Source organism: Schistocerca cancellata, chromosome 5, assembly GCF_023864275.1.
Source record: "Schistocerca cancellata isolate TAMUIC-IGC-003103 chromosome 5, iqSchCanc2.1, whole genome shotgun sequence".
Lineage (NCBI taxonomy): Eukaryota > Metazoa > Arthropoda > Insecta > Orthoptera > Acrididae > Schistocerca > Schistocerca cancellata.
Genome location: NC_064630.1, coordinates 268818727 through 268843243, shown reverse-complemented (window position 1 = coordinate 268843243; position 24517 = coordinate 268818727). Strand labels below are relative to the sequence as shown.

General features: G+C 44.5%; 1 protein-coding gene across 1 annotated transcript in view; it reads left to right on the top strand.

Moving 5' to 3' along the window:
* The window catches only part of LOC126188488 (putative serine protease K12H4.7), an 83071-nt gene extending 65137 nt beyond the window's left edge, over positions 1–17934 (top strand). Inside the window, exons 5-8 of the mRNA XM_049930091.1 lie at positions 865–1142; positions 5416–5548; positions 8779–8948; positions 17789–17934. Of these exons, the coding sequence (XP_049786048.1) occupies positions 865–1142; positions 5416–5548; positions 8779–8948; positions 17789–17895 (688 nt within the window). The 3' untranslated portion in view covers positions 17896–17934. The remainder of the gene's footprint in view (positions 1–864; positions 1143–5415; positions 5549–8778; positions 8949–17788) is intronic.
* The last annotated feature ends 6583 nt before the right edge of the window (positions 17935–24517 follow it).

The window sequence follows — 24517 nt, the reverse complement described above, 5'->3', positions numbered from 1 at the left end:
AGTGATATGAAACCAAAGTGACCAGTGCTGAATTACATGTTTCGCGTCAACCGCGCCGGCCAGCAACAACCATGGAGTGCAGTGAGGATTGTTGTGAATGTTAACCATCGTCATTGCGTGTGACGAAGTACCTAAAATCAGCAACCCATGAAAGATATAACCGTAATTAGCCGTCTAAGGCGAAGGTAGCAACTGCCTCAGAGTCTGTGTGTTAGTAGAAAATATATATCAGTTTGTGCATCGCAACCTTTGTGGTCCTTAATAGACAAACTCTCAATCGTTAACTATTCCGCCTCAGAACAGTCGCACTCGGTTGAAATACCCCCGAAACCACAGCAGGAAAACGATAGCCTTCATCCATTAAGCACACGGTCATACAATCATAATAATTAACTGTTTGGCGGCTTCGGTAAATCGCTCAAAACCCAATAAAGGAATTTAAACGGGGGTGTTTCAATGTGTCGATGCACTCTCTCAAAGCATGCAAACCTTCTTGGCCGGCCGGTGTGGCCGTGCGGTTCTAGGCGCTTCAGTCTGGAACCGCGTGACCGCTACGGTCGCAGGTTCGAATCCTGCCTCGAGCATGGCTGTGTGTGATGTCCTTAGGTTAGTTAGGTTTAAGTAGTTCTAAGTTCTAGGGGACAGATGACCACAGATGTTAAGTCTCATAGTGCTCAGAGCCATTTGGACCATTTTTGAAACCTTCTTGGCATTAGTGGAATATAACAAGGTATTTCATCATGCACGTCTCCTCCCCCTACCCCATGTAATTTCACTAATTATCTGTAGCAATATGCACTTTTTATGGTGTTAAGGACGACTTTATGTTATCAGTGTTTATAGAAATTTACTCCTGCTGCACAGGCTCTGTTCGCCGCTGAACGTGTCGCGGGAGTACGACGTGGCGGGTCTGACCAGCCTCGTCATCAGTAGGTTCTCCCGCGCGGTACAGTACAATGACGTCATGGTCGGCATAAACAGCACCGTGCATGAGTACTGCGTCGCTCTGCGGAGTGCCAGTGGCGACTCGCCCCTCCAGCAGCTCACCAACTTCTTGGCTGACGATGACACATCCTGCTTCGACCCCGACTACGAAGCGTCGAACGAGGAATACTTGTCTACTGGATGGGATGGTGATGGCAGTGAGTATTCGTATTTCCTACTGAACATTCCGAAAGAATGTTTAGGGAGTCGTGTGATCTACAAAACTTATTCTCAATAACGCTTAAGCCGTCAATGCTTCAAAAGCTGCAACGAAGGAAGAGCGAGCTGAAAGGCAGTTTCAGACGAAGACAAAAAATTACAACCAAACTAATGCAGAACAAAGTCGAAACAGTCTTGTCGACAGTAAGGCTGGAGCAAAAATGAGTTTTACTGGGTGTCCCTCCTGAAGATCGTCAGGCGCACTTTCATTGTTGTTTTTGCAGATACTTCCAATTTAGTTTTTGTAATGTGTAACTGGAGTGAGCCCGAGCAGACGCAGCTCATCACATCATTCACTCCACGTCTGCTGTCCACAGAAAGCAACAGTATATCTCATCAGAAAGAAAATTATTTTTAAAGATCAATTTTACATATTCATTCCATGTAGTGTGTGTTCGTAGATTTTCCCGGCGAATGAGATGCTTGAAGGTCTCTCGGGCATGCAGCCGGGTTGACTGGCTGTTGTAGAACGAATTTTCGACGGCGTAACGTGCCATCATCATCAGGGTACTCCTGTTGATTGACGTCCTAGGCCAGCGGGTGGTGTGGTATATATACCTGTCGCCTCTCCCCTCCACTGACTCAACGTCTGGACCGAGGGATGTGCAGCCGGATTTCAATTGCTTCCTTGTATACACAGTCCCAAAAGCGGGATATGTTGTGCAGGACTTCTGTGTTCTCGTATTTCATACAATAATTTGTCGCGAGGCAATGTTCTGCGACTGCAGATTTTGTAGGCTGTTGGAGATCGGTATGCCGTTTGTGTTCAGTACACCTTTCCTCAATCGTGCGAATGGTTTGCCCCACATATGCTTTCCCACATTCGCACTGTATGAAATAAACTCCAGATTTCCGGAGTCCTAAATCGTCCTTCACTGTCCCTACAAGGAACTTGATCTTTGGCGGCGGGCGGTGGACGCATTTGATGTTATGACGTCCAAGAATCCTGCCTGTTTTTCCAGATACGTTGCCCGCGTATGGTATGTAGGCTGTCGCTTTCGGTGGATCATCATCAGTTGTCGACTGTGGTGTGGTCTTCTGCTTGAAGGCGCGTCGAATTTGGCGGTCACTATAGCCGTTCTTCTGGAACACATCCTTGAGATGGTCTAGTTCCGGTTTTAAGCTTTCTTCGTCGGAGATCACACGAGCTCTGTGAACCAATGTATTTAGTACTCCTTCCCTTTGTGACGGGTGATGACAGCTGGAGGCGTGAAGGTACAGATCCGTGTGGGTTGTCTTCCGGAAGACTCCGATCTCCGACAGCCTACAAAATCTGCAGTCGCAGAACATAGCCTCGACACAAATCATTGTATGAAATACGAGAACACAGAAGTCCTGCACAACATATCCCGCTTTTGGACTGTGTGTACATGTATACAAGAAAGCAATTGAAATCCGGCTGCACGAGAACCTTATTAACAAGGACAACGGATTTCAACTCAACCAAGCGTGGAATCCAGCAATAAAAGTTCTGCAGGAGCAGCGGAAACGGGGCACCACACCCGCCGAAGGCGGCATGCGTACTGACGCCCATCAGTCATCTCGTCAACGCGAACTACCCCCACCACCGCGGCCTGCACATCCCTCGGTCCAGACGCGGAGTCAGTGGAGGGGAGAGGCGACAGGTATATATACCACACCACCCGCCAGCCTAGGACGTCAGTCAACAGTAGTAACCTGATGGTGATGGCACGTTACGCCGTCGAAAATTCGTTCTGCAACGACCAGTCAACCCGGCTGCATGCCCAAGAGACCTTCAAGTATTCGATGTAGTTTTCTCAAATTAGTGTGATGCGATATTCATTTCATCGATATGTATATACATAAAGAGTAAAACCGGAAGAACAACCAATACTCCAACACCAACTGAGTAGCGCTGTTGCATGGCGGTAGCATATAGTGCGGGGCTTGGTTCAGCTGGAAGGCTGGTGTTCTCCTGTTTTACTGTCGCTGATAATGCATATGGATAAAGCGAATATCGCCTAGATTAATTTGGGACTGTCCTATCGAATGGCAACATAAAATTCCGTTTTAAAAATCTTTTGTTTGTAATGATAAAAAAACTTCGCTTTCTATTGGCCTTAGGAGTCGCTTGAAACAAATGATGACCAGTATTTGTTTGGGCTGACGCCATCTACACATTACAAGAACGAAATTTAAAATATCTGCCATAAAACCAGATAAAATACGCCTGACGGCTTTTAGAAGATGCATCCTATAAGCAGAGTGTTCCATTTACGATCACCACCTCGAATACTTTTTTGTACAGAAGCAAAAAAAAAACAATGTGGAAAATGTTTATCTACCTGGTGTACACCAATCGTCACGAGTGCCTTTTTTGCAACTTAAAAAAAAAGTTTAAGCCACTCGGTACTGGAAAGGTACCGTTCCCTTAAGATTTTATACAGAATATGAGAGGCAGTGGCCCCTCATTTAATGTCAGTTAACAATAGATCATTGAATCAACGGAGTGTGTCAAGTAACTGGGAAAGGGTGCATCTCCTTAAAATTTATGTAAGAATTGCAAGGTCAATGTAGATAAGACTTATCTAACAGATTTATTTAAATGTAACCCAATTCCCTTGCAGCTGGACTTCTATGCTAATTTTTTTTTTTATCTCACGTTGTAAAATCGTTTTCGAGACAGTATTATCTCATCTAGACACCTCCCTTGATGAAACAACAGTTACAGTACTTAAACCTTTAGATTCGTTAAGCAAGTCTAGCAGTAATTTAAAATGAGGTAGTATTGTGCATGAGATAAATATAAAATTTTAAAAAATCAACTGTGGGGAAACCGATTTTCATTAGAACAAGTAAATAAAAGGTGAAAGTCCTAAGGATATCGGAACCAGCCGGCCGGAGTGGCCGAGCGGTTCTAGGCGCTACAGTCTGGAACCGCGCGACCGCTACGGTCGCAGGTTCGAATCCTGCCTCGGGCATGGATGTGTGTGATGTCCTTAGGTTAGTTAGGTTTATGTAGTTCTAAGTTCTAGGGGACTTATGACCTCAGCAGTTGAGTCCCATAGCCTGGGGGATGTTTCCAGAATGAAATTTTCACTCTGCAGCGGAGTGTGCGCTGATTATGAAACTTCCTGGCAGATTAAAACTGTGTGCCGGACCGAGACTCGAACTCGGGACCTTTGACTTTCGCGGGCAAGTGCACCTGGTGGTAGGTCAGTTGGTAGAGCACTTGCCCGAGAAAGGCAAAGGTCCCGAGTTCGAGTCTCGGTCCGGCACACAGTTTTAATCTGCCAGGAAGTTTCATAATCAGCGCACACTCCGCTGCAGAGTGAAAAATTCATTCTGACCGCCAGGTGGTCGGACGGACAGTAGACGAGGTGGGAAGTCTGCATCTGATGGCAGTCATATGAGATTCGCCAGTGGCCAATCACAGTCCCATACTGCAGCTTTAACTGTTTCTTTGGGACGATTAGTTTGGCTCAAGGGGAAGCAAGGGCAGACAGAGCGATTTCTGACGTCGTACTTAACAGTTATAGGGGTCCTGTCCCAGACTCCTACAGTCGCCGGGCGGGGTGCGGTTGTGAGGTACCAAGTTGCGTTGTACCCAGTGTAGTTACTGATATGGCGGTATTCTCGGCTTCCATGACATCATTATGCTGGGAGCTCAGTCGTTGCCCCCTTTCTGAGACAGTTTCCGCGTTTGCCGCGTTCCCTACAAGTTGCAGTCTGCTGGTTATTGACACGGGCGGTTCGGCTTCGGTGAGTTGCCAAGGTAGAATTTGGACGAAATTTTAGTGTCTGCCGGGGATACTATCCTGAGGTGTAACACAATGGAAGAAAACCTAAGAAAAATTAAGATACTTTCATAGGATTTATATGAAGATGGTATCTGTTCATCTTCATATATATAAGGCTTACCGGCCAATGATCTTCCTCATTGCGGATGCACTCACATTACTCAAACTCTTACGGGGATCGGTATATCGACTGACGCGAGTAATGAGTATAATGGGCAGGGGCACTACAAATGTCGTGTGTGGACAGTAAGTTGGAAATGTGAATCTCACGGTGAGCGTGCCAGAGATAAGTCCCTGCAGTCGCACTTTCTCACTCAGCTAGTAAAATGTACATCATGTGCACCTAACTAACTTCTGTGTTTCTCTCAAATATTATATTAAGGTTTGCGTTGATTCCTTCGTTTATGCAAGGCGTTTCCTTCAAAGCAGTGCGACACCCACTGTTTTGCAGTGCGCCAATGGCTGTGGCAGACCTGTACAGAGTTCGGCTACTACCAGACCACGGACTCGGACAACCAGCCATTCGGCCATTGGAGGACTCTGCCCTACTACACTGACATGTGCTCCTTCATCTTCGGCTCAGAGTAAGTACGGGAATGCCGGCCGCGGTGGCCGTGCGGTTCTGGCGCTGCAGTCCGGAACCGCGGGACTGCTACGGTCGCAGGTTCGAATCCTGCCTCGGGCATGGGTGTGTGTGATGTCCTTAGGTTAGTTAGGTTTAAGTAGTTCTAAGTTCTAGGGGACTCATGACCTAATATGTTGAGTCCCATAGTGCTCAGAGCCATTTGAACCATTTGAGCCAAGTAAGTACGGCTGGAGAGCGCCTAGGCTGCTTATTGATCTTTCTTGTAGATAGTATTTCAATAATAGTTCCATGTGTACACGTTGATTTCTTTCGATCATCATTTATGTCGAGTAAAGAACATTTTCTGATGTATGTTGTGTATTCGAGCGTTTTTGCACGGACATTTTATTCTCAGAATTTCAGACGGACATAGCTGCTTTGTTCCGGAAAGCTCTTTCCTCCATGTGTATGGTGTTTAACTACGAAAGTATGCGAAAGACTAACTAGATCAGCATGGGAAACCTTCTTTCATCCGTTGCTGGCCAACATTTATAAAGCGGATTTGGGGAGAGAACCAGCAATCCTAACCTTTCCGGCGCAGTGGTTTCAGTCTGATACCATATTTTTACTTCGCTTCCTTATCCGGCTCGCTGGTCCTATCTTGAGGCCAGCAACGCACACTGGTTGCTGGTGTCACCTAGCGTCAGCACCGACAACTATTTGCAGCAGCAAAGTGACTGTTGAAGGTTAGCCGCACTTTCAGCGCAATGTGGCACTGAGTACCGGGACGTGCAACCCAGACTTAGTTATACACTTAATTTGTAACATCTCTGTATCAGACCTTTGGAATTTCAGATAACCCTTTGTTGTTATACTTCACTTAGGAAGATATTTTCATTAATAATTATGATAACCAGTTTCGTTTCTTACAAAACTATGGGTTGTTTCTTTCTGAAACCACTGGAACGTAATGACCTATTCAGCCATTAAAATCGTCGTAAAGTGCGAGTCGTTTCACCTTGAAGCCACCCAAAATGTTTTATTATGAATTTAAGATTTTATTATTCTTAGATCCTGTTACTGATTTTTGTGACAATAAACCTACATTTAGCCCCGGTGAAATTTGAGTTTCGATGTAGCAGGCTAGCAGCTAAGAAATCGCACCAATACGTGGATAGACCGCAAACCGTTACTGTGGTGTCACCGCCAGGCACCACACTTGCTAGGTGGTAGCCTTTAAATCGGCCGCGGTCCGTTACTATACGTCGGACCCGCGTGTCGCCACTATCAGTGTTTGCAGACCGAACGCCGCCACGCGGCAGGTGTAGAGAGACTTCCTAGCACTCGCCGCAGTGGTACAACCGACTTTGCTAGCTATGGTTCACTGACAAAATACGCTCTCATTTGCCGAGACGATAATTAGCATAGTCTTCAGCTACGTCATTTGCTACGACCTAGCAAGGCGCCATTACCAGACACTATTGATACTGAATCATGTACCGTAAGGAGCGACGTTCACCATTAATGGATTAAAGTTAAGTATTCCACCAGCTATGTCCGTTTTTTCTAAATTCTAATTTCCTTGTCCTGTTCCAGACCTCACGCCATCCTGCGTGAGCTAAAACGCGTGCGTTTTCGGCTTCCTCTAGTAACACGGTGTTGGCTCTCCTGCCAACCCACAACAGTTACAGTTTTTTTTTTAAATTGCACAATATTGAAAACGTAAGCAGAGTATCTCGGAAATGTAAAGAAGGTTCCGGTGGGGAAATTTTGTAAGGGATTATAAGGACTATATGCAGCTTCTAGACAAAAACATTCTGCTAAGATAAATCTATGAGATTCATAGAAAAGCAAGAAGTGGTGGCACAGGGTTGTCTGCCACCTTTGTCGTTGTCACTGTTGTAAATGCCTTCATCATTTATAAAGGACAGTGCAATCACTAACAAATATCATTGAAGCAGTTCAGACTCTTAGTAGCTGTTGGTCTAGTTGGAGCATCTTCATCAAATCCTAACCGTACTTTGACAGTGCACCTAGTAGATGTGCACACTGTAGTGATGCTAAGAACTACGTCGCACAACGTCAGTGTGTAACACATACAATGTCAATTTTTATATAACGAAAACAAAGAGCTGTTCCACTGACTAGAGTTTGAAAGAAATTGCTATATTTTTTCCCCTATGTTGATACGTGGGCTGTGAAGGGTTAACCAATCGTTCCTTAATACTCACTTCCACAGTCTGGCCCCACGTTGAATACAAATTTCATCGTCTTAACTCCTTTCATAACGATACCCAGCTCACCAGAAAAACGAAAAAAGCTGTATTTTTGTCACTGTTGGATGTTGTAGTCAGACTGAAAGTATGATAGCTTTGGGACATTTGATTTATCCTAAGACCACTAGTACTAATAATTATTTACATTTTGAAGTAATTAAGCCGGCCGGTGTGGCCGAGCGGTTCTAGGCGCTACAGTCTGGAACTGCGCGACCGCTACGGTCGCAGGTTCGAATCTTGTCTCGGGCATGGATGTGTGTGATGTCCTTAGGTTAGTTAGGTTTATGTAGTTCTAAGTTCTAGGGGACTGATGACATCAGAAGATAAGTCCCATAGTGCTCAGAGCCATTTGAAGTAATTAATAACCTTAACAAACCATGGAATCATGGTCTTGTGTTTGCCTAAGAAGCTCGTCCATGTAATCGCAGTGTCCGGGGGAAGTGGCTCGCATATTAGAAAGAAAACCAGTCGCTGAATGTAGAGGATCCTGCACACTAGAAAAACTTACCTTAGGACGGTGCAGAAAACACCAGTGCTGAATTTGCATTTTGCTTTACACGTCGAGCCCAGTATCTTCCACAAGGCACTGAATGGAATATGAGAAAATAGTCGTTTTGGCCATATGCTTTTTAATTAATACGTGCCCAGTTTTGAGGATCACATTACAATTTCTGTTTAGTCATACATTTGTTTCATACTCGGCGCTTACGAAACTTAGTTTCAATGGATTTTATCAGAGTTTACGTTCCATATGTGCACAGTTCTATAGCTGCCGGTACCATTTTATTATTTCATATTTACATTAAAAGTTAAGACCCAACTGTCTCAAAATACGCTCACTGTAATTCATAAAAAAAGTAAATATATCATAATATTGTTATAGAATTTTCGAAATTTGGGCGGACCAGGGCAAGCAGTGTAGGTACCATTGGAGCAAAATTGTCGCAGCGTTTCCGTGGTTTCGCTGTTTCAGGTACACGGCGGAGAGAGTGGAGGAAGGCGTGAGTAACGCCAACCTGCTGTACGGGGGTCGCAGCCCCAACGTCACCAACGTTGCTTTCGTGAACGGCGGCCTCGACCCGTGGCACGCGCTCGGAGTCCTCGAGGACATCAACGAATCATCCCCAGCCATCGTCATTGAGTGTTAGTATCTCACACCAATACAATACCATTATATGCATCCCATAACTTACCTTCAATCCGAGCATTCCGCTTCTGGATGTCAAATATTTGCAGCAAAGTGCTATCCGCCAATTTAGACGTACATGTCATCTTAAAGCGAGGGTCGTGCGACATGTGAACACATTATGTGTGGCCGTGTTAAACACATACTCATGTGCCAAAATAGTATGACCACTTGCTGAACACTACACACCAAAAAAAAAACTTGTCAGGGGGATTGCCGCAGCAAACACCAGTAATGGATTTGCGTTTTGCTCCACACGCCGATCACGCATCTTGGAACCGTGCTCAACAGTAATTCTGCGTGGCATGAATGCAATGTTTGGAGTGTTTTAAAACAAATGCTACTGGTTGGGTGCCTTAATTATGTACTATGGGCGAAATGTGAAGCTGCTATTATATAAGGGAATTTAAAGTTCACAAAAAGTCGATTTTATCTGTCAAGTAGACTAGTGCAGTGTTTTCTAGGATATAAAGCAGCTTCTTTGTACTGATTGTCAAACATGTATAAGGTTCACTGTCTGCAAAAGAAAAAAATAGTATTACCAGATTTGTTCGTCTTCCCATAAACAATCTTTGGCTGTGGAAATACGGTGGAATATTGAACAGGAATCGTTGGAGCAGCCACAATATTCACTAGATTTATCACCTTCTGCCTTTGACGAATGGAAGAGGTACGACAGACAACCTGTAATATTGATGCGATATACGCTCATTCTTGCACTCTACTCTGACTTGCGGAGTCTATATGTGTATGTAGATGTAGGTGTGGGTAATGTACTGCCATATTTACAGGTTAGCAAAACATTGTAGTGTACAGTAAACAGATTATGTCAATTGTTGATTGCATCTCAGGAACTGAAACGTTAGGCGAAGTCTTTCGTCTACATGTGAGTGACGTTTTTACTCTAGAACACAATTTGACTCAGCTTAGCAGAGAATTGCTCATCTTGCCCTCGTCACCACAACACTACTCTTCATTCTCGGTTCTCAGCGCCATCTGGACGACACACACACACTTTACTTTCGCTGAAGAACGGAGAGATATCATAGTTCAATCTTCTAGTATGTACGTAAACATTTCTTTCACATTTTAATTGATTCAACTGTGGGTTCTTGGTGAGACTTTATGTGTCGTGATGATGATGTTTGGTTTGTGGGGCGCTCAACTGCGTGGTTATCAGCGCCCAAACTTTATGGGTCGTATTTTAGCCTTGTTACACAAACTTTATTATTACTATGTAACATGTGAGACCGTGTACCACAACCTTAGTAAAATGTTAAAAAGTAAGTTTCTGGTTGTAATGTACCACCTTCTACAATATGGTGATTGCACCGTCTTCCTGGCTCTCTATCCAACCATTCAACAGTCCCAACACACCCTCCAAACCCACCTCGACCAGTTCACCACTTGTTGTAACCAATGGTTCCTTCATCTCAACACCTCAAAAACCGAGGGAATCATCGTAGGGCGCACCACCCGCTCCTCCCGTCTCCACGGTTTTTACCTCACCATTTACGGTCATCCCGTCCAGCTCACCCCCACCCTGAGATACCTTGGCCTCGACCCTTGACCGTCACCTCACCTGGACCCCTTACCTCCTGACCCTCCAGCAGAAAGCCCATTCCCACCTCTGCCTGCTGAAACTCCTGTCTGGCCCGACATGGGGACTGCATCTTTCCCCCATCCTCCACACCTACAGATCCCTCATCCATCATGCTATCTTCCGTTATGCCAGCCTTGCCTGGATCTCTGCCCCCCCCCCCCCCCCGCTTTTCCAAGGCCCTCCAAATCCTCGAACGCCATGTGCTCTGCCTTGCCTTCCATATTCACCTTCCTTCCCCCACAAGACCTCATCCCTTTCCCCCACCTCCTCCTTTCCCTCCAACATCTCCACATCCTTTACACTGCCCACTGGCTTGATCCCCCACACCCCTGGTATCCTCCTTCCTCTCCACCCCCCGCCTGTTGCTGCACCTCTATCGCTGTATCCCTCCCTCTCTCCACCACCCCCACACCCTCCTTCATCAGGGCAATTTCCAGTACCTTCCCCTTCCAGATGTTAAACTTCACTGTGACATCTACCCTTCCTTCCAACTGTAACCAGGCCTTGTTCCCTCCCCTCCCCAGGGCCCCCCTTTACCTCTCCCCTCCTTCTCCCAGAGAGGATTTTCATCCTTTCCCAACCTTGAGTCCCTGAACCCCCTCCTCAACTGTATCCCACCCACGTCCTTACCTCACCAGCCTTCCTCGATGCGCCCCTGCTCATCTCCCCCTCTCTCCACCCCTCCTTCCCTTCTTCCCTTCTCCCTCATCTCCATGCCCCTGGCAGATCCTGTGTTTGCTCATCGTAATCAGTGTGCTACGTCAATGCTGTGTTTGGTGCTGTTCTCCTGTGCGTCCAGAGCTGTGATTTTAATTCTGTGCTGGACTTATACATAGTGTTACTGCAGGGATCGTTATATGCTACGCCGTCCATCGCTACTTTTATGCTCGACGCAATCTTCGCCTTGTGTTCTTCTGTTAATTGCCCCAATGTGAGGCTTTTCTGTGCACAATACTTTTTTAAAATTTTTATCCCCATTTTACAGTCGCCCCCTTTTTGTCTGTTCTCTTCCATTATGTTCCCCCTTTCCATATTTATGTACGCCATATTTTCTCCTTTGTAATTTTAAATGTTTTCTATTGTGTAATTAATGTCTTTCAGCAGAAGAGCATCGCATATGCTGCTGCCTGCCTGCCCCAGATGGGGCATTGAAATACAATAAAGGAAAAAAAGCTGCTATGGGTTTAATATATTATGTACGGTCAATAGAGAATATACGTATCTGGCCGTTAGTCTTCCTGAAAGAACTGAACTTAGTTACGGATAAATCACTATATGCATCTAAAATTATAGTTTACGAGATCTCGTAAATGGTCTATAAGTTACCAAATTTTTCCCTGAGAAAGTAGATGTGACCTATTCCACATCATTCAGAGGGGTCACAATTATGAATTATCGATGAAGCAAATAAGTAACGAACTACCTTTAGGTGAAAAATCTACAGATTGAACAGAAATATTTTGTGATAAGGAATTAAGGGCTGGTTACGTATATTTTCTACTGAGGTAAAGGATTTATGCCGTATGGTAACACCTTGAATGCACAGCAACTTCGAAAGTGGGCTCCGTAATATTGCAGAGGAATACTGGCCACTAAAATTGCTACACCACGAAGATGACGGCCTACAGACGCGAAATTTAACCGGCACGAAGAAGATGCTGTTATATGCAATGATTAGCTTTTCAGAGCATTCACACAAGGTTGGCGCCTGTGCTGACTTGAGGAAAGTTTCCAACCGATTTCTCATACACAAATAGCAGTTGACCGGCGTTGCCTGGTGAAATGTTGTTGTGACGCCTCGTGTAAGGAGAAGAAATGCGTACCATCACGATTCCGTCTTTGATAAAAGTGGGATTGTAGCCTATCGCGATTGCAGTTTATCGTATCGCGAGATCCAATGACTGTTAGCAGAATATGGAATCGGTGGGTTGAGGAGTGTAATGCGGAACGCCGTGCTGGATCCCAACGGCCTCGTATCACTAGCAGTCGAGATGACAGGCATGTCATCCGCGTGGTTGTAACGGATCGTGCAGCCACATCTCGATCCCTGAGTCAACAGATGGGGACGTTTGCAAGACAACAACCATCTGCACGAACAGTTCGACGACGTTTGCAACAGCATGGACAATCAGCTCGGAGACCATGGCTGTGGTTACCCTTGACGCTGCATCACAGACAGGAGCGCCTGCGATGGTGTACTCAACGACGAATCTGGGTGCACGAATGGCAAAAAGTCATTTTTTCGGATGAATCCAGGTTCTGTTTACAGCATCATGATGGTCGCATCCATGTTTGGCGACATCGTGATGAACGCACGTTTGAAGCCTGTATTCGTCATCGCCATACTGGCGTATCACCCGGGGTGATGGTATGGGGTGCCATTGGTTACACGTCTCTGTCACCTCTTGTACGCATTGACGGCACTTTGAACAGTGGACGTTACATTTAAGATGTGTTACGACCCGTGGCTCTACCCTTTATTCGATCCCTGCGAAACCCTACATTTCAGCAGGATAATGCACGACCGCATGTTGCAGGACCTGTACGGGTCTTTCTGGATACAGAAAATGTTCGAATGCTGCCCTGGCCAGCACATTCTCCAGATCTCTCACCAACTGAAAACGTCTGGTCAATGGTGGCCGAGCAACTGGCTCGTCGCAATACGCCAGTCACTACTCTTGATGAGCTGTAGTATCGTGTTGAAGCTGCATGGGCAGCTGTACCTGTACACGCCATCCAAGCTGTGCTTGACTCAATGCCCAGGCGTATCAAGGCCGTAATTACGGCCAGAGGTGGTTGTTCTGGGTACTGATTTCTCAGGATCTATGCACACAAATTGCGTGAAAATGTAATCACATGTCAGTTCTAGTATAATATATTTGTCCAATGAATACTCGTTTATCATCTGCATTTCTTCTTGGTGTAGCAATTTTAATGGCCAGTAGTGTAGTTTCCTCATTTTCTTGTGGTCAGCATTCAAGAAACAACAGCCTCCTATAATCAAAAATCTGTGTTAACTTATTTTTTGTCATCTTCGTAGTGTAACATTTTCTGTGTGAACTTTTTTTTGTCATGTTCGTAGTGTAACATTGTCATAAACCCAGTTTCCTTTTGTTCAAATTCTCTCTGTTTTCATCTATAGTTGCGGCTTGGTACGTACGTCGTACGGATAATCTTCAAGAGAGTTGTACTAATTACGATTAGGTTTGAATATAGTTACCAATTTCTAAACATTTAATTTTCAACAATCTTTCATTAACGTTCGTTTGAAATAAACACCCAAAAGAAAGAATTAGAAAATAGCACGTTACTGGTGCTATCAACATGATCACTTTTAGAATATGAACAAAATTATTTCCCAGATGAGAATGCTGCTTGAATCACCTTATTATCTAGCATGAACACACAAAAACAAAATTATGTTGATACCAGTGCTATCAGTGATCCATTTAAAAATTTGTGAGCTAGCTCTCGATGAATATCAACAAGCGTCAGAAAAAGGTAAACTTGAGGCAACGAGTTAAACAGGGCATTACTATTGCAACAGCAGGTACCGTGAGCGAACGGAAACAATAGGCACAGTGCATACCGTCTGGATTTGCCCCGCTGTGCACTATTTTCGGTGCAGTACAGACGCAGAGCTAACTGGGGCAAGACGCGAAACGTAATGCAGTGGCTCAGTGACGGGCTGCGTATGACCGTGGGTTCCCTATGCCGGGATGCTTGGAAGGCTTCCCTGCGCAGCCTCTAAAGGTCTGCGATAGACTTCAGGTTCACTACCTAGATTTTTTCTTTCTATTATTACCCCTAAATACCCGAGGCTCTTTGCAGATAATGTTGTCATTTACTTTCTTCCAATGTTTTCCGATGATCAAAACAACCTGCAAGACGATTTAGACAAACATTGCATGGTGCGAAAACTGGAAAATTAGTCTAAATAATGAAAAGTGTGAAGTTATCAACTCAAGCAGCGAAAGAAATCTTCCGATAAAACGCACATATCTAAAGGCTTTTCATACAACCAAACGCTTAGGGATTACAATAACTCAAACTGAAACGTTCACACAGATAAGGTTGCGAGGAAAGCAAACCTGACTGCAATTTACTGTCAGAATACTTAGAAGATGCAACAGATCTATTAAACAGACTGTCTACACTACTCTTTCAGAATCGAGAAAATTCAGCAGGTCTACTGAAGAGACTGCTCACATTCCGAATGTCCGCCCTCTTCTAGAGTACTAGTGTATGGTGTGGGAAACGCTTCAGATGAGACTGACGGAGGACACTGGAAAAAGTTCAAAGAAGGGCGGCTCGTTTTGTATTATCGCATCATAGGGGAGAGAGTGCTACGGTTATGATACGCGAATTGGGGTGGCAATCATTAAAACAAAGGGGTTTTTCGTTGCGACAGGATCTTCTCATGACATTTAAGTCACCAACTCTCTCCTTAGAGCGTGCAAATATTCATTGACACCCACCTACACAAGGAGATTCAAATGTCCACGTGCTGTTCGTGAGGCAGAGAAATATCTTGGAGGTGGTTCGATGAATCCTCTGACAGACACACAGTTGTGAATTGCAGAATAATCATGTCGGTTTAGAAGTAGATGTAGATGTAATGGGATGTAGTTGAATTAAGTGAGACGATTCTGAGAGAGTTAGTTTGGGAAACAAGACACTAAAGGTTGTGGGTTTTGCTGTTTTGTCAGCAAAATAACTTATTATGGTCAAACTGGAGAGGATATAAAATGCCATCTGACACTGGCAATGGCAAGAGAAACGTTTCTGAAAAAGAGATATTTGTTAAGAGCTAATAGAAATTTAAGTGTTGGGAAGTCTCTTTGGAAGGTTTTTGCTGGAGTACATCCTTGTAAGGAAGTGAAACATCGACGATAAGAGGTTCAGAAAAGAAGGAAATAGAAATGTTTGAAGTGTGGTGCTACGGAAGAATTCTGAAGATTAAATGGATAGATGGCACAACTACTGCGGAGGCAGTGAATCAAACTGTGGAAAAAGAAATTTGTCGCACAAATTGATCAACAGAAGGGTTTTGTTAATAGAACACATCATGAGGCATCATTTGATAATAGACGGAGGTGATCGGGAAGGAGGGGGGGGGGGATAAAAATTGTAGAAGGACACCTAGACGCGAACACCGTAAGCAGGTTCAAAAGGGTATAAGTTGTTGTAGTTATTCGCAGATGAAGAAGCTTGCACAGGATAAACTAGCGTGTAGAGCTGCTTCAAACCAGTCTTCGGACCGAAGATGACCACCACCGCCACCATCACCACCACCACCACCACCACCACAAAGACAACAACAGACTTCTTATAAATTGTGAATGGATATGAATAATGGATATAAATGGAGTAGAAATCTCTTGGTATGGTACTGAAACAAAGCCCACTCCCTGTAGAACCAAGGAGACCAGTAAACGTACCGTCACGCTTTGGGCTTACTACTTTAATATTGCGATACACCACCTACAGATGTAAAAATGTTCCAAATTTCATACTCTCCGAAGTTGTTAACATATAGTTTCTGGCTAGACGCTAAACTGTGACACCACGGTGAATAAAGTAAAGATGTATTCAGCGTGCATCATCAATGGTGTGTCTGCTCAGGTCTCCGGCCGCATTCTCCTGCCTACAGCGTCGAGTCATGAGCTAGATACAATGGGAGTCTCATGCTATAAATGCTCGCTCATTACCGAGTTCTGGCGCTTTTGGAATGTATACAGTTGTTTGGGATTGAAACAAAGAATTAATTTATACCTTGGGGCAATTTGGTTTTATTCACTGTCTCATATCGTGATTGAAGAAATTCCACTGAACTACTTTTAGCTATATCCAAATTAACACTATCGCTGTAGACCGTTGACATTGGGAGTATAAGGACTCGAGAAACGGGCCTGTGTCTAGGTACAGTGCATCGGTAACTGGAACGTCTATTTTGCTCTTCCTGCCGTAATACTGTGCTGTGTATAGAAGTATTTCCATTAACCTCAAATTGATATGAGTGTAATTACTTTCAAATCACAGTAAAATCGTTAGAGCCACTTTACAGAACAAAATGTGAATTGTTTATCGTCAGCACCATCACCATCTATATTTGACATCTACTGCTGGGTAAAGGCCTCTTCTTAAAGGTATGCTTTACGGTATTAATCTATAGCCATCGATGTTGCCCGTGGTTGCTTTCTGATACCATCTTACCGCTTCCATAAAGTTGATTTTTCCGGTTTTTTCCCCTTGTGTCTTAGAATCCAGTGATGAACCTCCTTGTTCCATCTAACAACCATTATCTTAGTCAACTTCCTTTCCAACGTTCATTTCCTTCAATGAAACTATAATTTTGTCTGCCACTATAGTTTGTTTCCTCATTTATTCTTATATTTTTTAGCTTGTGCTAGTAAAGCCAGATATGCATTTCTCCTTTCCTTATTGAAGATTTTTAGTGCTTTTCATGCTGAAAGTTCATATATCACCACCACTGGTCAGAACTGATACTACACACTGAATGTGGACTTTCAGTTTGATGCAGACAGGAAGCTTGACTTTGAAATTATTTGATTTATCCAAAGTATTCCAACCTATTGTTACCATTTTATTTATTTATCTTACTGTTTATCCAGTCGCTACGTCAACTCCTCTAAATACAATAACACCTCAATTGGATTAATAATTATTTATCTTCTTTTATATAAGGATCTACGTATTTTCAGAACTAGCATTACATGAAGGCTCAGGTTGGCTTTGACATAATTCTTGTAATTCGTTGACAAACACAAGTGGAGTAAGCTCGAAACAAAATTATTAACGTTTCAGATTTATTCTTAGGCTACAAAACATGCGCTTTCAGGCACATTTAGCTATATAGTGGTACAAAAAATGTCATGTAATACATCGGACACTCTCAGACATGGCACAGTACCACCAGTAAAGGTGGTCCTTACTTGGACTACGACAAAAGAAACGCGGTGGATCTCAGGTTATATGGGAAATATATGCATACCAGGAAGTGACAAATTTGAACGAGAGCTGGGAAGATAAAAAGTGTAGCAGACAACAAAGTGTAGTGGCGATTGTCGATGAAGGCCCAGTGTTCCATAAGAATTATGCTGCCGGTCGACAAAGAACTCCTGTGTTTTTGCTGCAACTGTATAGGTGTCCTGGTGTGTTTCCTGTTTACAGACGAGTCGCACTGCTCGGACCTGTACGCCCCGTCACTTCTGGACATCCCACAGCTGACGGCAGCCCACAACAGGATCGAGCAGCTGGTCGCCCAGTGGATCAGTTAGGGCCCAAGCAGTAGGGGAAAAAAGTGTTAATACCAATAAAGCCAGAAACAAAAAGACTGTAGTCTTAATTACTTTCCAAAACTCCTTATACACCTAGGCCTAGTCAAACGCAGCGCTGAGAAGAGGTGCCTCCAGGAAAATGTTATGCATACACGCATCGTTCGTAGTTGCGCCTGAAGACTTTCTAGGTTATATTAGTTTTCGTAATTACATTAATGAAAATGATATACAAAACAGCGAATTCGTCGTTGAATGCAAGGTCAGTGAATGATTCTCCAGAAAATAAAAGTACTTTGTAAATGTAGGATTATTTTTATTACTCATCGAGAAATTGTTAAAGAAAGGATGCTATTAAAAAAAGGATATTATTAAAAACAAGATATTATTAAAAAAGAACTTTTCATGTACCCATACGAATAATGGATTTACGTCTACAGAATGCTACCCCCGCTGCACAATGTTTCTTGTTTCAGTTACTTCCAATGCAGATGTATAGTGACATAATCTGTTAACGTGATGCCAATCAGGAAACAAAACCTAGTTTCGAAAGCAGTACTAATGGGCTTTACTTGAGTTGTGATTTCGTAGTTTTTGGCCATGATTGGAGTCCAAGCAGCGAACACGTAATAACAGCACCTAAAGAAGACGACTGGGACGGTTATCGAAACATTGTGCGGAAACTAAAACACAAAGTTGGCAGAATATCCGGACATATGGCATTAATTATTCTTATTGCGATTATCCAGTTCGCTGTTCACATACACTATGAGATCAAAAGTATCTGGACTCATGGCTGAAAATGACTTACAAGTAAGTGGCGCCCTGCATCGGTAATGCTGGAATTCAATATGGCGTTTGCCAGCCCTTAGCCTTGATGACAGCTTCCACTCTCGCAGGCATACGATCATTCAGGTGTTGGAAGGTTTCTTGGGGAATGGCAGCCCATTCTTCACGGAGTGCTGCACTGTGGAGAGGTATCGATATAGGTCGGTGACGCCTGGCACGAAGTCGGCGTTCCAAAACATCCTAAAGGTGTAGCATAGGATACAGGCCAGAACTCTGTGCAGGCCAGTCCACTAAAGCGATGTTACTGTCGTGTAACCACTCCGCCACAGACCGTGCATTATGAACAAGTGCTCGATTGAAAGATGCAATCGCCATCCCGGAGTTGCTCTTCAACAGTGGGAAGCAAGAAGGTGCTTAAAACATCAACGTAGGCCTGTTCTGTGATAGTGCCACGCAAAACAACTAGGGGTGCAAGCCCTCTCCATGAAAAACACGACCACACCATAACACCACCGCCTCCGAATTTTACTGTTGGCACTACAGACGCTGGCAGATGACGTTCACCGGGCATTCGCCATACCCACACCCTCCATCGGATCGCCACATTGTGTTCCGTGATTCGTCACTCCCCACAGCGTTTTCCCACTGTTCAATCGTCCAATGTTTTTCGCTCCTTACACAAAGCGAGGCGTCGTTCGGCATTTACTGGCGTGATGTGTGGCTTATAAGCAGCCGCTCGACCATGAAATTCAAGTTTTCTCACCTCACGCCTAACTGCCATGGTACCTGCAGTGGATCCTGATGTAGTTTGGAATTCCTGTGTGATGGTCTGGATAGAAGCCTGCCTCTTACACAATACGAACCTCTTCAACTGTCAGCATCTCTGTCAGTCAATAGACGAGGTCGTCCTATACGCTTTTTGTACTGTACGTGTTCCTTTATGTTTCCACTTCACTATCACATCGGAAACACTGGTCCTAAGGATGTTTAGGAGTGTGGAAATCTCGCGTACAGACATATGACGCAAGTGACATCCAATCACGTGACCACGTTCGAAGTCTGTGAGTTCCGCGAAGCGCCCCATTCTGCTCGCTCACGATGTCTAATGAGGTCGCTGATATGGAGTACCTGGCAGTAGGCGGCAGCACAATGCACCTAATATGAAAAACGTATGTTTTTACGGGTGTCCGGATACTTTTGATCACATAGTGCATTTTTCCCTGGAACTATTTACTGCCAAAAGTGTGTGTCTCTCAAGTGGTTTAAATACCAAGTTAGATTTCTTAACCATCAGCCACTACAGTCCAGATCAAAGTTCTGTATCTACCCTGTACAATACTGATATCTTGTGTAACAGTATTGTTTTAAATATTCTCTACATAGATCGAGACAGCGCAGCATACGATGCAACGTAGGTTTTGTCTTGAAACAAAGCAATCCAGCAACAAGCAGAAATGGTCCAAGCAAAACAGTTATTGACATATCCGTCTAACAAAACAAATTTTGATAGTAAAATGGGAATTAATAAAAGCATTGGTAATTTTAAATGTATTATCTGCAATTTAGTATCGTTACTGTAAACTCCATTTTACAGCACATGGTGAAAGATTACGGATCCAATGGTTTGATATTAGATCACCGGTCAGTACTAGGATTTCTGTCTGTAACGTCGCACTAGAAGAATGAAGTTTTACGTGTAAAACTTTATACTTATCGGAATCTTTAGCACTATTAGTATAGTTTCCATTGCATTTTTCATAAGGTGAGTACAGTCCCATAACGGAATGGACACTAGGTTATCATCACTATCAGCAGGAACAGCCACAATTTGCATTCCGCTGACGAATACAGGCCGCCTCCAGGCTTGAGACTCTTCGCAAGCGTAACAGAAAGGTGAATGTAAAGGAGCAGAACGATTGAATGAACGTGGATTGAGATGCAATTTTGAAATACATTTATTGAGATGTACCAAATAGAGACAGTTTTAAGAAAACAGCAATAAAATACAACATTTTGGAAACACAGACTGGACTCGAACAGAGTGATACATCAGAATGAATATCGGAGCCGATACAGAAACATGTAAACACATAACCATTGATATAGCAGATCCAAAGGATCCGTCAACGTTATCAGTCATCAGCTTTCTCAGTAACGCACAAATAGTTGAAAAACACACAAGCAGCAGAAAATTAATCATTAACTGACATTAACAAGAAACAACAAGCTTGGGCACGTGACTCCGGAGACCAGCAGTACTTGCACGCTGCGCTATCCACATTAAGTTCGCTGTCCACCTCGTAACTGTCCCGGCTGTCACCCCACGCTCCACCCGCCACCCCGCCCTTTAGTGCAAGGCGGCGCAACGCGGCCTTGTCAGGCCATCGGGCAGTGCAGAGCACGAACTCCAACCTTACAGCAAGCTGAAGATAGAAAAAAGGCGTCACCAGTGCCGTCACGGTACGCAAGCTACAATTGGTACGTTTGTTATTTTCGGGTTACTGGATCAACTACGATGTAAATCTATTTTAGAAAGTGGCGAATGTGCTGTTTCATATGCTAGGGTTCGCCCACTGCCGGGCTGGAAGCCTCTGCTGTTTTGCCGGGGTGCAGACTGAGGTCCCGTGTGACGCCGTTAGACGCAATAAAAGAGTATTCAAGACCATTCGATTTATTACCCAGGATACAAGCCGCTGCCGTGTCTTCTGTGACTTCTGGTTTCTACGTTAGCGGAAGCGGAACTCGCTGAATCGAACAGTGGACTCACGGCTGGCAAGAGCACTGCGTCAGCTCGGAGCGGAAGTCGATGACGTCCTGGTGCGATGGTCCTGGTGCGCCCCACCGGCAACCCTGTGAGTGCGAAGTGTGTGTGTTTGAAAGACACCATCTCGGGCAGTACTCCATGCCTCACGGATCACTGCCCGTGTTGTATCTTCGGGTGGACCGCGAAGTCAGATGTTATGATTTCATGCTGAATGCTGAATCCGGTTCGCTTGTACAGTAGATCTTCCGACTCGTGTGAGGCTAGCGTTTTAGGCACCTTTTGCCCTGAACCACAGCCGTGTTGGTAAACCCCTGGACTACCCATCAGTGCTGGCTGCTGTGCTGACTTCAGTACTGGGCGCTGGACTTCGTTATCCGTGATCCGTTATCGCTGATATTCTTGTGAGGCAGCAAGTGAAAGACCAACTTTAGATCAATCTTACACACAAGATGTTACCACACCGTAAGCAGAGAATCGAGTTCGAATGGTATGAAAGCCATCGATAGTAGTAATCGAGTGCTCAACGCAAGTAGGGGGTGGGGCTGGGGCTAGGGAAGGGGGGGGGGGAGGGGGGAGGACGTATGTGGTTGAGGAGAACTCCACTCTACGACATCATTAGTAATGACCTAATCGGTTCCGCTCTTTTCGAGTCGTCAGCAGTCTGCAGTTCCGCTACATTTGCTGAACGAATTTGTTACAGTGTCTCTAGTGTTTAGTCAAACTCTTGCGAGACGAAGTTGCGTTCTACCTAGTGTCTCTTACATTACGTTACGAGCGTAACTAAGGCAGTTCGAATTGTGCTCTTCGAATCATTTCCTTCTGTCCGCAGCTCATGGCGTAGGGGCTAGCGTTGGTGTCTCTGGATCACGGGGTTCCGTGTTCGATTCCCGGCCGGGTTTGGGCTTTTCCCTGCCCGAGGACCGTGTGTGTGTGTTGTCCTCATCATTTCATCATCATCGTCATCATTTGTGAGAGTGACTAGATTGGATTATGAAAAGAAAATGGACTGTGTAACAACTGGGACTTTGTACAGGCGCTGATGACGTTGAGCAACGCACAAACGAAACATCATCATCATCCTTCTGAGCTCGCTCGTAGTCGCGCACAAGGGTGTAGAGGTTGCTGTCTTCCTGATCGACTGACGCCGTTAAGCTGCTTCCAGGTTGGCGGTTATTGATACTTCCTGCTGACTGAGTAATGCTCGCTGTTGAAACTTAAAAAAAAAAAAAAATTACTCTCATGTTTCCTTAATAACGTGTTACGTAATAATATATTTTTTTACTTCAAGACTTCAGTGGCCTACATGTACACCTTTCCATCTCTTTTACCATCATTAGGCATTAGTGCAATGGATTTTATACGTGAAAGAAATGTACATTATGTACTCCTTTAAAGACAGGAAAGAAATATGCTCAAATTCTGGTAAAAATACGATCATGTTGCAAGGCACTGATCCTTTTTAGTACGTCCACTTGCACGAAAATTATTGAAAACACTACGTCAAGTTTGGCTTCGCAAAGTTAGTGATAAATTGCTTCAGCGTCTCAGTATGGCGATCGGCGTATCGTAAACAAATCTGCAGTACAAGAATTTGTATTTCATTAATCTTGCGGCTTTGAACCGTCATCCTCCCGAATTCGACTCCAGCGTGCTAACCACTGCGCCACCTCGCTCGGTGCCTAAGAGTAATTCACCCTAAAATGAATCGATTGGACAGTGCAATTCCACGTTATTTTTACGAAGAAGAAATGCTTGGTGCATGTGGGAACAGACTTGCTTTGACTTGTTAACATGTGTGAATGCTTAATTATAACTCAACCACACGTGTAGATGATACTTTGCAGCTACATATTGGATGCATGGTTCAAAAATTGTCGTGTTGTAATGATACGCTGAAGAACCAAAGAAACTGGCACACCTGTCTAATATCGTGTAGGGCCCCCACGAGCACGAAGAATTGCTGCATCACGACGTGGAAAGGGCTCGACTAATGCCTGAAGTAGTGCTGGAAGGAATTGACTCCATGAATCCAGCAGGGCTGTCCATAAATTCGCAAGAGTAGGAGGGGGGGAGGGGGGATGGAGATCTCTTCTGAACAGCACGCTGCAAGACATCCAATATACGCTCAATAGTATTCATGTCTGGGGAAATTGGTGACCAGTGGAAGTGTTCAAACTCAGAAGAGTGTTTCTAGAGCCACTCTGTAGCAATTCTGGACTTGTGGGGTGTCGCATTGTCCTGCTGGAATTGCCGAAGTCCGTCGGAATGCACGATGGACATGAATGGATGTAGGTGATCATACAGGATGATTACGTACGTGCCTCCCATCAGAGTCGTATCTAGACGTATCAGGGGTTCCATATCACTAACTGCACACGCTCCACACCATTACAGAGCCTCCACCAGCTTGAACAGATCTCTGCTGACTTATAGGGTCCATGGATTCACGAGGTTGTCTCCATAACCGTACACGTCCATCTGCTCGATACAATTTGAAACGAGACTCGTCTGACCAGGCAACATTTTTTTTTCAATCTTCAACAGTCCAATGTCGGTGTCGACGGGCCCAGGCGTGGTGTAAAGCTTTGTGTCATGCAGCCATCAACGGTACACGAGTGGGTCTTCGGCTCTAAAAGCCCATATCGAGATGTTTCGTTGAATCGTTCGCACGCTGACACTTGTTGATGGCTCAGCATTGAAATATGCTGCAATTTGCGGAAGGGTTGCACTTCTGTCACGTTGAACGATTCTCTTCAGTCGTCGTTGGGCCCTTTCTTGCGGGATCTTTTTCCAGCAGCAGCGATATCGGAGGTTTGATGTTTTCCGGATTCCTGATATTCACGGATACTCGTGAAATGGTCGTACGGTAAAATCCCCACTTCATCGCTACCTCAGTGATGCTGTGTCCCATCGCTCGTGCACCGGCTGTAACACCACGTTAAAACTCACTTAAATCTTGATAACCTGCCATTGTAGCAGGAGTAACCGATATAACAACTACCTCGGACACTTGTCTTATATAGGCGTTGTCAACCGCAGCGCAGCTGCCTGTTTACGTATCTCTGTGTTTGA